General features: G+C 37.5%; 1 protein-coding gene across 30 annotated transcripts in view; it reads left to right on the forward strand.

Moving 5' to 3' along the window:
* The window catches only part of LOC127860192 (plectin-like), a 59,648-nt gene that overhangs the window by 16,510 nt on the left and 27,604 nt on the right, over window positions 1-15,534 (forward strand). For all 30 annotated transcript variants that reach the window (XM_052398083.1, XM_052398084.1, XM_052398085.1 and 27 more), the window contains 6 exons: window positions 6,994-7,210; window positions 11,630-11,778; window positions 12,425-12,523; window positions 14,146-14,355; window positions 14,773-14,882; window positions 15,257-15,346. In XM_052398083.1, the coding sequence (XP_052254043.1) occupies window positions 6,994-7,210; window positions 11,630-11,778; window positions 12,425-12,523; window positions 14,146-14,355; window positions 14,773-14,882; window positions 15,257-15,346 (875 nt within the window). The remainder of the gene's footprint in view (window positions 1-6,993; window positions 7,211-11,629; window positions 11,779-12,424; window positions 12,524-14,145; window positions 14,356-14,772; window positions 14,883-15,256; window positions 15,347-15,534) is intronic.

Here is a 15,534-nt window from a genome sequence, read left to right on the forward strand (position 1 = left end):
TGGGTAAGATTGAATAATTGTATTTGATGATACATGTAATGAGGCTCTGGTAAGATTGAATAATCGTATCTGTTGATACATGTAATGAGGCTTGGGTAAGATTGAATAATCGTATCTGTTGATACATGTAATGAGGCTTGGGTAAGATTGAATAATCGTATTTGTTGATACATGTAATGAGGCTTGGGTAAGATTGAATAATCATATCTGTTGATACATGTAATGAGGCTCTGGTAAGATTGAATAATCGTATCTGTTGATACATGTAATGAGGCTTGGGTAAGATTGAATAATCGTATTTGTTGATACATGTAATGAGGCTTGGGTAAGATTGAATAATCGTATTTGTTGATACATGTAATGAGGCTCTGGTAAGATTGAATAATCGTATCTGTTGATACATGTAATGAGGCTTGGGTAAGATTGAATTATCGTATTTGTTGATACATGTAATGAGGCTTGGGTAAGATTGAATAATCGTATCTGTTCATACATGTAATGAGGCTCTGGTAAGATTGAATATTCCTATCTGTTGATACATGTAATGAGACTCGGTAAGATTGAATAATCGTATCTGTTGATACATGTAATGAGGCTCTGGTAAGATTGAATAATCGTATCTGTTGATACATGTAATGAGGCTCTGGTAAGATTGAATATTCCTATCTGTTGATACATGTAATGAGGCTCGGTAAGATTGAATAATCGTATCTGTTGATACATGTAATGAGGCTCTGGTAAGATTGAATAATCGTATCTGTTGATACATGTAATGAGGCTTGGGTAAGATTGAATAATCATATCTGTTGATACATGTAATGAGGCTCGGGTAAGATTGAATATTCCTATTTGTTGATACATGTAATGAGGCTCGGGTAAGATTGAATAATCGTATTTGATGATACATGTAATGAGGCTTGGGTAAGATTGAATAATTGTATTTGATGATACATGTAATGAGGCTTGGGTAAGATTGAATAATTGTATCTGTTGATACATGCAATGAGGCTCGGGTAAGATTGAATAATTGTATTTGATGATACATGTAATGAGGCTTGGGTAAGATTGAATAATTGTATTTGATGATACATGTAATGAGGCTCTGGTAAGATTGAATAATTGTATTTGTTGATTCATGTAATGAGGCTCGGGTAAGATTGAATAATTGTATTTGATGATACATGTAATGAGGCTTGGGTAAGATTGAATAATTGTATCTGTTGATACATGTAATGAGGCTCGGGTAAGATTGAATAATTGTATTTGATGATACATGTAATGAGGCTTGGGTAAGATTGAATAATTGTATTTGATGATACATGTAATGAGGCTCTGGTAAGATTGAATAATTGTATTTGTTGATTCATGTAATGAGGCTCGGGTAAGATTGAATAATTGTATTTGATGATACATGTAATGAGGCTTGGGTAAGATTGAATAATTGTATTTGATGATACATGTAATGAGGCTCGGGTAAGATTGAATATTCGTATTTGTTGATACATGTAATGAGGCTTGGGTAAGATTGAATATTCGTATTTGTTGATACATGTAATGAGGCTCGGGTAAGATTGAATAATCGTATTTGTTGATACATGTAATGAGGCTTGGGTAAGATTGAATAATCGTATCTGTTGATACATGTAATGAGGCTCTGGTAAGATTGAATAATTGTATTTGTTGATACATGTAATGAGGCTCGGGTAAGATTGAATAATCGTATTTGTTGATACATGTATTGAGGCTCTGGTAAGAATTAATAATTGTATTTGTTGATACATGTAATGAGGCTCGGGTAAGATTGAATATTCGTATTTGTTGATACATGTAATGAGGCTCTGGTAAGATTGAATAATCGTATTTGTTGATACATGTAATGAGGCTCTGGTAAGATTGAAAAATTTTATTTGTTGATACATGTAATGAGGCTTGGGTAAGATTGAATATTCGTATCTGTTGATACATGTAATGAGGCTCGATTAAGATTGAATATTTGTATTTGTTGATACATGTAATGAGGCTCTGGTAAGATTGAATAATTGTATTTGATGATACATGTAATGAGGCTTGGGTAAGATTGAATAATTGTATTTGTTGATACATGTAATGAGGCTCGATTAAGATTGAATATTTGTATTTGTTGATACATGTAATGAGGCTCGATTAAGATTGAATAATTGTATCTGTTGATACATGTAATGAGGCTCGATTAAGATTGAATATTTGTATTTGTTGATACATGTAATGAGGCTCTGGTAAGATTGAATAATTGTATTTGATGATACATGTAATGAGGCTTGGGTAAGATTGAATAATCGTATCTGTTGATACATGTAATGAGGCTTGGGTAAGATTGAATAATCGTATCTGTTGATACATGTAATGAGGCTTGGGTAAGATTGAATAATCGTATCTGTTGATACATTTAATGAGGCTCGCGTAAGATTGAATAATCGTATTTGTTGATACACATAATGAGGCTTGGGTAAGATTGAATAATCGTATCTGTTGATACATTTAATGAGGCTCGCGTAAGATTGAATATTCGTATTTGTTGATACATTTAATGAGGCTCGGGTAATATTGAATAATCGTATCTGTTGATACATGTAATGAGGCTTGGGTAAGATTGAATAATCGTATCTGTTGATACATGTAATGAGGCTTGGGTAAGATTGAATAATCGTATCTGTTGATACATGTAATGAGGCTCGGGTAAGATTGAATAATTGTATTTGATGATACATGTAATGAGGCTCTGGTAAGATTAAATCATCGTATCTGTTGATACATGTAATGAGGCTTGGGTAAGATTGAATAATTGTATCTGTTGATACATGTAATGAGGCTTGGGTAAGATTGAATAATCATATCTGTTGATACATGTAATGAGGCTTGGTAAAGATTGAATAATCATATCTGTTGATACATGTAATGAGGCTCGGGTAAGATTGAATAATTGTATCTGTTGATACATGTAATGAGCCTTGGGTCAGATTGAATAATTGTATTTGATGATACATGTAATGAGGCTTGGGTAAGATTGAATAATTGTATCTGTTGATACATGTAATGAGGCTTGGGTAAGATTGAATAATTGTATTTGATGATACATGTAATGAGGCTTGGGTAAGATTGAATAATTGTATCTGTTGATACATGTAATGAGGCTTGGGTAAGATTGAATAATCGTATCTGTTGATACATGTAATTAGGCTTGGGTAAGATTGAATAATCGTATCTGTTGATACATGTAATGAGGCTTGGGTAAGATTGAATAATCATATCTGTTGATACATGTAATGAGGCTTGGGTAAGATTGAATAATCGTATTTGTTGATACATGTAATGAGGCTTGGGTAAGATTGAATAATTGTATTTGATGATACATGTAATGAGGCTTGGGTAAGATTGAATAATTGTATCTGTTGATACATGTAATGAGGCTTGGGTAAGATTGAATATTCGTATCTGTTGATACATGTAATGAGCCTTGGGTAAGATTGAATAATCGTATTTGTTGATACATGTAATGAGCCTTGGGTCAGATTGAATAATTGTATTTGATGATACATGTAATGAGGCTCGGGTAAGATTAAATAATTGTATTTGTTGATACATGTAATGAGGCTCTGGTAAGATTGAATAATTGTATTTGTTAACCAGGTTTTTAACCAGGTTTTCCGAAGGAAAAAACTGGTTATTAGATTGGCGAATGCGGGCGGGCTGGCTTGCTGGCTGGCTGGCTGGCTGGCGGGCTGGCTGGCGGGCTGGCGGGCGGGCGGAACAAGCTTGTCCGGGCCATAACTATGTCGTTCATTGTCATATTTTAAAATCATTTGGCACATTTGTTCACCATCATTGGACGGTGTGTCGCGCGAAATAATTACGTCGATATCTCCAAGGTCAAGGTCACACTTTGAGTTCAAAGGTCAAAATTGGCAACAAATGAGCTTGTCTGGGCCATATTATAGTGTTTTATCCAGGCCGTTTTAGCGTGGCGCGGCGCCACGCCGCTTTTTTGAAGCGCCTCGCTGCCCCTTTCAAAGCATATCAGCGCCACGCTGCCCTTTTCAAAGGCCGCCGCCCTGTTTTCCGCCGTGCGCGACCTTATTGATAACATCTTAATTGCCTCTTAACCAAGCTTCTAAGCCAACTATTATCAGCGAAGATTCGCGCGGTTGTGAATACGTCATGCGTGAATAACCATGTGTCAATATCAATCGATAATTTCAGTGGCTTTGTAACACTAATCGGTCCGGATACAATCGTGCACAGTTACTTAGGAGACTTGATGAAAACCTCGATGTTATTCACGTGGAAATTGTGCATTTCATGCATAATTCAGTTATATCAAAACATTAATTTTTACGCGTAATTAAATTTAAAAAAAACACCAGTTGTATCTGTAAAATATTGATTTGATTTCAATTTAATGCAAAACAGTTTTAAGTTAATAAAAATTAATTTACAGGGCTTGCACTAAGCGGCGTACGGCCGTATATTACGCCCGATAATTGTTTCCATACGCCGATTACAAAACCCCATGACGTCCACTGTACTTCCTGAAAATTGGTCATACGCCGAAAATAGCAACCCGTGACATATTAAAGCTGTCGATTAAAATAACGCTCCGCCTCCTATCCAATACAATTGGCGCAGGCTCATATTAAAGCTGTCGATTAAAATAACGCTCCGCCTCCTATCCAATACAATTGGCGCAGGCTCACAGTAGATGTGTGTTGATGAATTGTAGCAGACGACAATCTTAACACGTTTGCTGTTCACGGTTAGGCAGAACGCGCTTAATTGGAGCACGTGCTTGTTTATTGTCATGATGTTTTGATTACAATAACGTGTGAATGTCGGCAAAGAAGTTGATACCCCGTCTTGGACCCTGTTTGGCCAAAAGTTGTTAATTGTTGTAACAGTAGTAGGCCTGCACCATTGGTTCAATTAAGAACATTATGACCCGTTTGTAACTTGTCAAAATATGTTAATGGGCAAAAACAGATATGAATTTTACAAAAATATTGAACTTGTACCACTTATCATTCGTGTTTAGAATGTCGCAACGTACGCTTTCCGATTTTGGCATTCCACTTTCGTCGAAACGTAAATTAGAAATTGATGCAAATTGCTTTGTAAGCAAAACAAGTTTATATCGGAGACCAATTAACGTGTATTGAATTAATTGACAATGAACAAAAGACAGTACGGCGCCGTTCCTAGTTACACTTTTAGCGAAATAAAATGTACACAATACAACACGTGGTCATGAAAACAATGTCATTACGCTGAACTTTCTGACTATTCAACAAAGTGTTAGTGTTTGTGAATCTCCATTTAAATTGCATATAAAGGACTTGTTTGTGCAATGTGTGTAACGTTTTAAATATAAATGATTGTTTAAGAGGGTAACTCATTTAACAGTATTCTAAGACTTCTTTGAAAAGCTATAGTTTGTATAAGATATATATCCTATGGTGTTTAATCTTGTTTTTTGTTACTACATGAAAATATAATACACATAATAAAATATACATTCTGGATTTTGTTGGTTTAATTATTCAACAATAAATCTCAAAACTATACATACAATGTTTGTGTGTAACAAAGCTTGTTATTAAGTCACTATACAGATATATTTGTGCCCTTTTTATGGATGTCGCGCGCTAAAGTGCCCTTTTTTGAAATTTTGCACCACGCCCTTTTTCCTTCCTGTATAAAACACTAGGTAAGAGTGAATATTTGTATATGTTGATACATGTAATGAGGCTCGTTTAAGATTGAATATTCGTATTTGTTGATTCATGTAATGAGGCTCGTTTAAGATTGAATATTCGTATTTGTTGATTCATGTAATGAGGCTCGGGTAAGATTGAATAATCATATTTTTTTATACATGTAATGAAGCTTGGGTGAGATTGAATATTTGTATCTGTTGATACATGTAATGAGGCTCGATAATGATTGAATAATCATATTTGTTGATACATGTAATGAGGCTTGGGTAAGATTGAATATTTGTATATGTTGATACATGTAATGAGGCTTGGGTAAGATTGAATCATCGTATTTGTTGATGCAAGTAATTAGGCTCGGGTAAGATTGAATATTCGTATTTGTTGATTCATGTAATGAGGCTTGGGTAAGATTGAATATTTGTATATGTTGATACATGTAATGAGGCTTGGGTAAGATTGAATCATCGTATTTGTTGATGCAAGTAATGAGCCTTGGGTCAGATTGAATAATTGTATCTGTTGATACATGTAATGAGGCTCGGGTAAGATTGAATATTCATATATGTTGATACATGTAATGAGGCTTGGGTAAGATTGAATCATCGTATTTGTTGATGCAAGTAATGAGCCTTGGGTCAGATTGAATCATCGTATCTGTTGATACATGTAATGAGGCTCGGGTAAGATTGAATCATCGTATTTGTTGATACATGTAATGAGGCTCAGGTAAAATTAAATCATCGTATTTGTTGATTCATGTTATGAGGCTCGGGTAAGAATGAATAATTGTATTTGTTGATACATGTAATGATCCTTTTCTTACTTAATTAATGCACAGCTATGATGGAAAGAAAATTAAATTTTGTATTCTGTAATTTGTTTTACAAAAACATAAATTAATAATGCAACTTTGTTTCTAGAGGAATGGTTTTACAGATATGCACAAGACAAATTTATCAGTAATTATTACATGTACATTATTTAATTGAGAAGATTGAAATAAAATACAATAAAACCATGTTTTTTTCTGAAAATTTTATATCCAAAATATGTATTTGGACCATCCAAGTTATATAAAAAATATTTAAGTTTTAAAATGATCGAAATGTACCAAAATATGGAGCCTATGCAGGATTGTAATAAAATTTAAAATTGGTTTGATACACTTCTACAGCATCAGTTTTATTACAAAAAATTAAAACCAAATAATTAACGAAAACCTCAAAATAAAAATGTAATTTTGCAGCACTTAGCAGAGAGGCTTGAAAAGCGTCGTCAGCTGCTGGAATTCCACCGTCTCCAGGAGCAACAAGGCGCCCAGGAAACCATTGACGACGTGCAGGCTTTTGAGGAACCCCTCAGCAAGCTGGTCGAGGAGGGAAAGCTGATTGACAGGCAGAAACAGGAGATCCTGGAGGAGCACGATCAGAACTTGAAGAATCTCCTGAAGTCACAACAACTAGGTGAATACATGATTTGATTGTTGTAATCCTAAGGTCGAGGTGGTGTAGTGGATGAGGTGTCCGCCTAGCAGGATTTTGTGGGTTTGATTCCTACTTTAGGAGCATTCTCATTATCTCCACCATAGACACCAAGTACTGGTTCTTCCCAGGAAACGGACTCGACACTGTCCATATCTGCCAGTAATAGGCGCAAGGAGGAGTTTGGGAGTATTGGAAGATAGATAGATAATATGTGTCTTGTTCTGACAAAACTGGGCATAATGCATGTGCGTAAAAAGCCGTCCCAGATTAGCCTGTGCAGTCCGCACAGGCTAATCAGGGACGACACTTTTCTCTTAAACTTGATTTTCGGTAAGAAGGGACTTCCTTCAAACTAAAAATACCATAAAAGCGGAAAGTGAGTTCCCTGATTAGCCTGTGTGGACTGCGCAGACTAATCTGGGCGACACTTTAAGCACATGAATTAAGCCCAGTTTTCTCAGAACAAGACACATGTTTGAGTGTCACTCTGGGAAAACTGGGCTAAATGCATGTGCCCAAAGTGTTGTCCCGGAGTAGTTTGAACAGGCTAATCAGAAACGAAACTTTCTGCTTTATTTTATTTTTTTATTAAAAGGAAGTTATTTATTAACAAAAATCTAGTGTAGGCAGAAAATGTCGTCCCTGTTTAGCCTGTGTAGACATTATTAAATTATTGACCTATTCATTCAGACTTTATTACTGATCATTAAACTACCATAAAGTACTAACGTAAAAACAATTAGATCTAATTCATAAATAAATATTCAGTTATATTTTTTATCACATGCTTTTAAATGAGCAAATTAAATAAATATTAACACAAACATAATGATAAATCCTGAATGTTGTTTACATTTCATGACATCATTTGACGTTGCAACGTCATTTCAGCAAAATAACATAATGCGATTGGTCAATAAAAGAAAACTAAGCCAATGAAAACGCTTAAAAAGTATATTACACTTGTGTAAGATAAAAATATATGTAATGGTTATATTACATGGGAAACAGGGTATGGCATGTGATAAATAAATATTCAGTTAAACACCATCACACACATGTATATTATTCTGGGTTACTGCTGACAAAGGTGTGATATACTTTCAACTTTTTCAAAAGTGTGAAAAACTTTTTTTGAAGAATGTAACTGAATTCCTTAATTACAATTAGCTAAGACCCAACTAGGCATTGACACACATGTACAAGATTGGTTTAAGTAGTTTGGTGCCAAACGCAAAGCTGAAGTCCCATCAAAGCAGGCTCTGGGATTGTCACACCTCCTGTCATGGGCTTCAACAAGTGTGTATTTATAATGGTTACTGTGCATGGGTGGTCTACATGCTTTATTGCAATATGGGAACAGCAAGTTCATGCAGAATGGGTAAATATCCAATATATTTAGTAAAGAATATGGAAAACAGATACACACACACGATGTGATAATACAGTTTAAACTGCTGAACGTAGACGTCATCAGCCAAGCTCCACCTGTCATAGGTTGTTTCGCCCCATAATGCTCGGTACAACCTCAAGGTGGCGGGGCAGGTAGTGATGGCCAATCACTACCTCGTCTACGATGGCTGCCAATTTGGTTCGCTGCGTCTTAACCAGAGCCAACTTGATGCTCGTTCAGCTGCCTTGCCCAGGGCGTGGATTGTAGTCTTCCTGACTCTTCCTTCAGCGTCCAGTGCTCCAAACATCTTCCACACCGACTGTGATAGAAATCCTCTGCATCCAACTTCCACTGGAAAGATCCATGTCTTCCAGCCTCTATCTCTGCATACATCTGCCAGATCCTGGTATTTGGCTTTCTTCAGCTCATAGGCCTCCTCGATCCTCTCCTCCCATGGCACAGTTAGCTCTACAAGGATCACCCGCTTCGCCGCCTTTGACCATAGCACTATGTCGGGTCTGAGAGTTGTATGGGCTACTTCCTCGGGAAAAACTAGTTTCTTCCTTAGGTCTGCATGCATCTCCCAGTCTTTTGCTTCTTGCAGAATACAAGATCTGGAACTGATTGTGGCGGTGGGCTTTGCTGTACCCTCCTTGACGAAGCTGATGAATTGGGGTCCTAATTTCTTCCGGGGTCTATCCTTCTTCCGCTCTCTTTCTAGGGCGTCGGCCAACATTCTCAGTACTTGGTCATGGCGCCACCTGTAGCGCCCTTGTGCAAGGGCTGTTGGACACGATGACAGAATGTGCAGCAACGTTCCTATACTCCCACACAAAGAACAAGTGGGGTCTTCTGTCAGCTTCCATCGCTGAAGATTTGCGGGGGTTGGAAGCATGTTGTATACTGCCCGCAGGAGGAAACTTAGCTGAAGTGGTTCATATGTCCACAGTTCTTGCCACGTGAGCTTCCTCTCTGGTGTACTCCACTTCGTCCAATCCCCTTGCGGTCCAAGCTGGACCGACCTGGCTGACCTAGCTTGCTCTTCTGCGTTTCTGATTTCTCTCTGCACCAGGTCTCTCCTTTGTCTTTTCCCTGCTTTTTCCCACCTTTGAGTCTGTTTGGTGCCAAGTCCTTCTCTTCCCACGTTGATAGATCCAACAACATCCTTGTGCTTTAGACTGCTCTCAGCAGAGTCTACAGCCTTGCTCACTGACCACTTTCTCCCTGTCCTAACCTGAATTCCTGCATTGCTGACTTTCCCATCTTCAGAGTCTCTGAGGGTTAGCATAAGACGTGCTTTTGCTACTTTAAACTCCTCTACTAGAGAGCTGATTGGCATCTGGAGCTTTGTTGATCGGCCATACAGTCCAATGTTGGTGAAGGATGGCGGTAGGCCTAACCACTTTCTCAGGTGCTTGCTGATCTTCTGCTCTAGCTTCTTGACGGTGCTGATAGGGACATCATTGACCATGAGTGGCCACATCACTCTTGGCAGGAGACCGTGTTGAAAGACCCATGCTTTGAACTTCCCTGGGAGTTCCGACTTGTCTATTCTCTGCAAACCCTCAGCTACCTGCTGTTTGAGCATGTCCTGGCAATGCGTGTCTCTCAGTGAGGAATCAAACCATTTCCCTAGGCATTTAATGGGTTTGTCCTCTAGGGAGGGAATCTCTTCTCCCTGGATACACAGTTTGAACTGGCTTGTCACCTTTCCCTTCCTCACCACTAAGCTTCTCGACTTCCCCGGCTTGAACCTCATTCTTGCCCACGTTGCTGTTTCATCAAGGGCCGCCAGAATCCATCTAGCCTGTACGTGGGTTTCAGTGGTGACAGTCATGTCATCCATAAATCCCCTGTTGGATGGTAGACGAATTCCTGTGTTTGTTTTGGGCCCTCTTGACTCTCTCTCCGCTGCCTTGATGATCATATTCATGCCCATCACGAACAGTATCACCGAGATAGTACATCCCGTAACAATCCCCTTCTCCAGTTGTAACCAATTTGTAGTGAACGTGTTGCTAGAGAATCTCAAGTTGATAATGTTGAAGTAGTTCATAATGAGATTTCTTGCACTGTCTGGAATGTGGTAGTGTCGAAGAGCTGTCTCAATAAGCTTGTGTGGAATTGAGCCGTATGCGTTGGCAAGGTCTAGCCATACCACTGTGAGGTTTTTGTGGTCGATTTTAGCTTCATGGAGTAGCTGAGTGAGTGCGCTGGTGTGCTCAACACACCCTGAGAATCCTGGGATCCCACCTTTCTGCACAGAGATATCCACATACTCATTCTCCAACATGTATGTCGTCAATCGCTTAGCTAGGATTGAAAAGAAAATCTTCCCTTCCACACTCAACAACGAGATGGTGCGAAACTGGTTGATGGTCTTGGAGTTCTTCTCCTTCGGTGCCAGACATCCTTCTGCACTTTGCCAACATGACGGAACAGTACCTTTTCGCCAAACAGTTCGCAGGAGTGACCACAGTCTTTGGAGAAGTTTTGGACATTTCTTGTAAACCTTGTATGGTATGCCACTTGGGCCTGGTGCAGAGCAAGAGCGAGCTTTCTTGACCACTTCGTTGATCTCCTTCCAAGTGGGTTCTTTCACACAAATAATATTAAAGAACAACAATATTAAAAAAGTTAAAAAAAATCCTATATGCGTGTCATAGGATACTCGAAATATAATTTCATTTTGTTCCATAATAAAAAATATGGTTGCTATGGCAACAAATATATATATAAAAAAAAATATTGAATTTCTTACAATGGTGGAGCCGGTAGGGGACTTAATATATTTCTTGACAATAGTCTTGTTTAAATGAAAATTTGCATAAAATAATGTGGAACTTGGCCAGACCCAGACAGGATCAAAAGAAGATAAGTTGGCGGTGAGAACGAGTTATTAAAAATTAAAGTATTGTCAAACCCTTTAGAAGTGGTATGGTCTAGTGGTGACCTTAGATTATTCAAACATCACACCTTTTATTTGCAAATTATCCCATCTTCAGATGCCATGAGGCTCCAGAGGGATCTTGCAGAGAAACTGAAGCAGCGGCGTGAGGCCCGCATGAGGAAACTGGACGAGAAGCAGGAGAAGGAGCAAGCAGTCTTCCTGTCAAAGGCAGAGAAATCAACCAGCACCACTGAGTTTGTGAATGTGAGTGATTGTAGTTCATAGTGTGGACGTAGGGTGATGAAATTGGATTGTTATAAATAGTTTTAGTTCAAAGAAGCCTTTGATGTTAAAATACAGAACTCTAAAGAATATCTATAATGTAATATTTCTGTGCAATGATTTTATAAGATTTGTTTGCAGCTGAAAAGTATGATTTACAATCACACTGCTTTAGAAACATAAGGTATTGTGGCATCTATTTGAACATGGCAGTTAGTACTAAATTAAGTACCTTTTGTAGGCTAAAGAATATCCTCTATAGCATTTTTTGTTATAACATACACTAGAATGTCTTTATTTGTCATATTGATTCCTATGAGTTTTCTAGAAATGAAACATCCTTTGAGAAAAATGGATTTACCGGTAATGCATGTGCGTTAAGTGTTGTCCCAGATTAACCAGTCCAAACAGACTAATCAGGGACAACACTTACTGCCTAATCTAAACCTCAAAAAAATTCCCTCAAAGAGGAAAGTGTTGTCCCTGATTAGCCTGTGCAGACTGCACAGTCTTATCTGGGATTACACTTCATTGCACAGATTGGGCTCAGAAACTTGTGATTATCCATTTGGTCAACTCATGTGTTTCCATGGCTTACTCACATGTTACCATGGATACTGTTGCCCAGGGTTACCAGAATCTGCTGGAGCAGCAACAGCTGGAGGTGGAGGCTGCAGAGACGGAAGTGGATCAGACAGAGTTAGAAGAGCTGGAGAAACTTGCACAGGTTTGTGCTATTATATTATAATATGCAAATATGCCAATCACATACGGGAGATCAGGTTAAAAATTGTTCACACTCAAGGCGAAACTTCTCATTGATTACATTCAATGACCATCATATGAAGACAAGGTGTTGCATGCAAAACCATGTCGCTCATTTTAAGGTTAATGTCAGATTGTTAAGATTATTTGAATATTGCTAATATTCATTAAGTGAAAGAACATGTTTGTGTCTAGTATCATCATATGAAGGTTACAGTTCACATGCAACAACAATGTTGCTTGCTTCAAGGTCAAGGTCAAAATGGACACTTGGCACGTTCATGTTCATGTTGAGCCATTAACTTTGTTATGCATGATGGCATTTCAAAAAATAAATTGGCTCAAATGGCCATCATATTTAAACAATATTTCATGTGCAACAACCATATAACTTGCTTCAAGATCAAGGCCACATGGGACATTCAAAGTTGTTGCATATTACTTATATGTATATATCACAGTACATGTTTGTTTGTGGGTCATTATTTTGTTGTGAATGCTGGGATTTTGAAATAAATTGGCACAAATGACCCTCATATATGGTGTCACGTGAAATAACCATGTCAGTCTCTTCAAGGTCAAGGTCACAGTGGACACTTGAAGTTTATGCCTTGGCCTTATTGGTGATAATAGATGTGATTGTGACTGTAAGGTCTCTTTCTTTATTGTGTATCAGCATTTTTGTCATCATTTCAAGGCCACAAGTTGTAGGAACAAAAATATGATGCTTGCTTTAAGGTCAATGTCACGTATGTGAAAAAGGCTTCATGTATAGCAATAGTTACAAAGAACTGGTACATATATGCCTTGTTAACTGTTCATATTATGTGTGGCAAATAGCACTTGTTTCTGTGTCTGGTGAAATATAGCGGGAACATCTGTGTTCTTCTGACACATTTCTAGTTAAATATTGTTTGATGCTACGTTGGTTTGGTTCATGATGCAAAACTCCATTTGTATGGGTAACCTTGTAGTTAAACACCCACCCACATATTTAAGCAGATTGATTGAGATGATGTTATGTTAATTTTATAAAAGTATTAAAACTTGTTTTGCATGCTATGTATTGTTAGCATTTTTCCCACAGTTGTGTTTATTTAATCTACATAAAAAGATTTTTAAGTGCAGCTTCTAAACTCTTTTCTGCTGAGATGCAGAGTTTAAATGCCTATATTCAACCAGCATAAAACCATAACAGCCTTGGAGTAACTTGCTGTCTGTTGATGTTATATGCTGTTTGCTGCTCATCAGTACCTTATGTTTGGAAATTAAGCCTTTGAAAGTTGAATCTTGTAAAAAAGATATGAAATTAAAGTTGATTTTCCAAGGGACTGCAAACATGTCAGAGTTTGTATCCGAGTGGTGAAGTGTTTGAAGTACATATTTGCAACTGTAGAAAAGGTTTTGTATAATATTTTGGTACCCAATTACAAAACAACCCACAAGCCCTAAACAAGGAATCCAATTACTTTACTACCCAAAAGCATTAAAAAAGAACCCAAGTACAATACAACCCATTAGCGTTAAACAAACAATCCAATTATACAACACAAAAGAATTAAACAAAGAACACACCCATTTCAGGACCTGGATGCCAAAAGGGCCAATCAGATCAAGGAGTTGGCGGACAAGATGGTTCAGTCTGTGACGCGGATAGGACAGCTGGGGGAGGGCGACGCCAAGCGTATCATCAAGCTGCACAACATGCGCATGGACGCGCTCAATAACAGACGCAAGGAGGAGCAGCAGTTGATGAGGGCCAGGTTGCAGGAACGCTGGCAGCAGAGACTCAAGGTTAACTTACACTGAATCATGCTGGGACACTACACTTAATCAGGGCTTATTTTTATGCTGATGCATTAGTTATTGAACAATTTGCAGTTTATTTTGTTTGGGAAAATGGATTCAAAATATAAAGGTATTTATTGAAAGCTGAAAGGCCCTTTTTGAATATGTATATGTTAACAATGCGGAGTAATTGGCGATTCATGATATAATTGATTCCCAGTGCAGCCATAATTTATTTGTTAAAGTGATTGAGTAAGAAGTTGCCATTTCAAGCAAATGAACCGCACTAATTAGCATAAGGAGTTTTTAGTTGTATTGAATGCATATGCTTTTGTGTATAAATAAAAAGGAGACACAAAATGTATAAAATCAAAAACAATATAATAAGCAGAAAATTATCATAATATCTCCTTTTAAAAACAGAAAATTGAGTTGGATGAAGTTGCGAGTCAGAACGAGCGAGAGGCTATCATTGAGCAACAGGACAACACAGTGAAACGTGTCCTCAACAGTAACCTTGACCTTACTGAAGAGTGAGTATTCCACATTCAGGCAATCAAGTGGGGCTTTAAGCTCTTAGCTTACATGGTGTATTTTTAGTTCCAATACACATTGTAAGAAAAAAATTATTGCCTGCATTTTCTTGTTCCCATATATTAATTGTTTACTGGGTAATGTGTGGTATCTGAAAGTAACTTTTGGATTGGACCAAATTATATGCTAAGATGACCCATAACTGATACAATATTATAGAATTTTAAATTTTTACTATCATCCAGAGGCATTTTGCAAAGGCACATGAAGAATGTTCTTACCGTTTCCAGACATGGCACAAATATTGTAAAACATGCACAACCTACTTTATTTTCACTATTTTGGACTATTTTCTGTGCCAATTTCTTTTCAGTGCCAAAGAAAAAATTCTGAAAGAACATGAAAGGAACATGGTGGCCCTTAATAATCAGCTCTCCCGTAGCAAACTGAGGCAGAAGATGAGGTAGGCTAAAATACTAACAAGTGTCTTGAAATTGCCCTTTATTAAACCCATTTATGCCTAGTTAACTCTCCCATCCTTCAAAATTGGATCAATTTATTTCCAAAATTAGGGATGTCTAGTATATTTATTTCTATATTTTGAATATTTCTTAGTGAAATTCCTTTAAGCTATCAGCGCAGACCCTGATG

Source organism: Dreissena polymorpha, chromosome 15 (genome assembly GCF_020536995.1).
Source record: "Dreissena polymorpha isolate Duluth1 chromosome 15, UMN_Dpol_1.0, whole genome shotgun sequence".
In the NCBI taxonomy this organism is placed as follows: Eukaryota; Metazoa; Mollusca; class Bivalvia; order Myida; family Dreissenidae; genus Dreissena; species Dreissena polymorpha.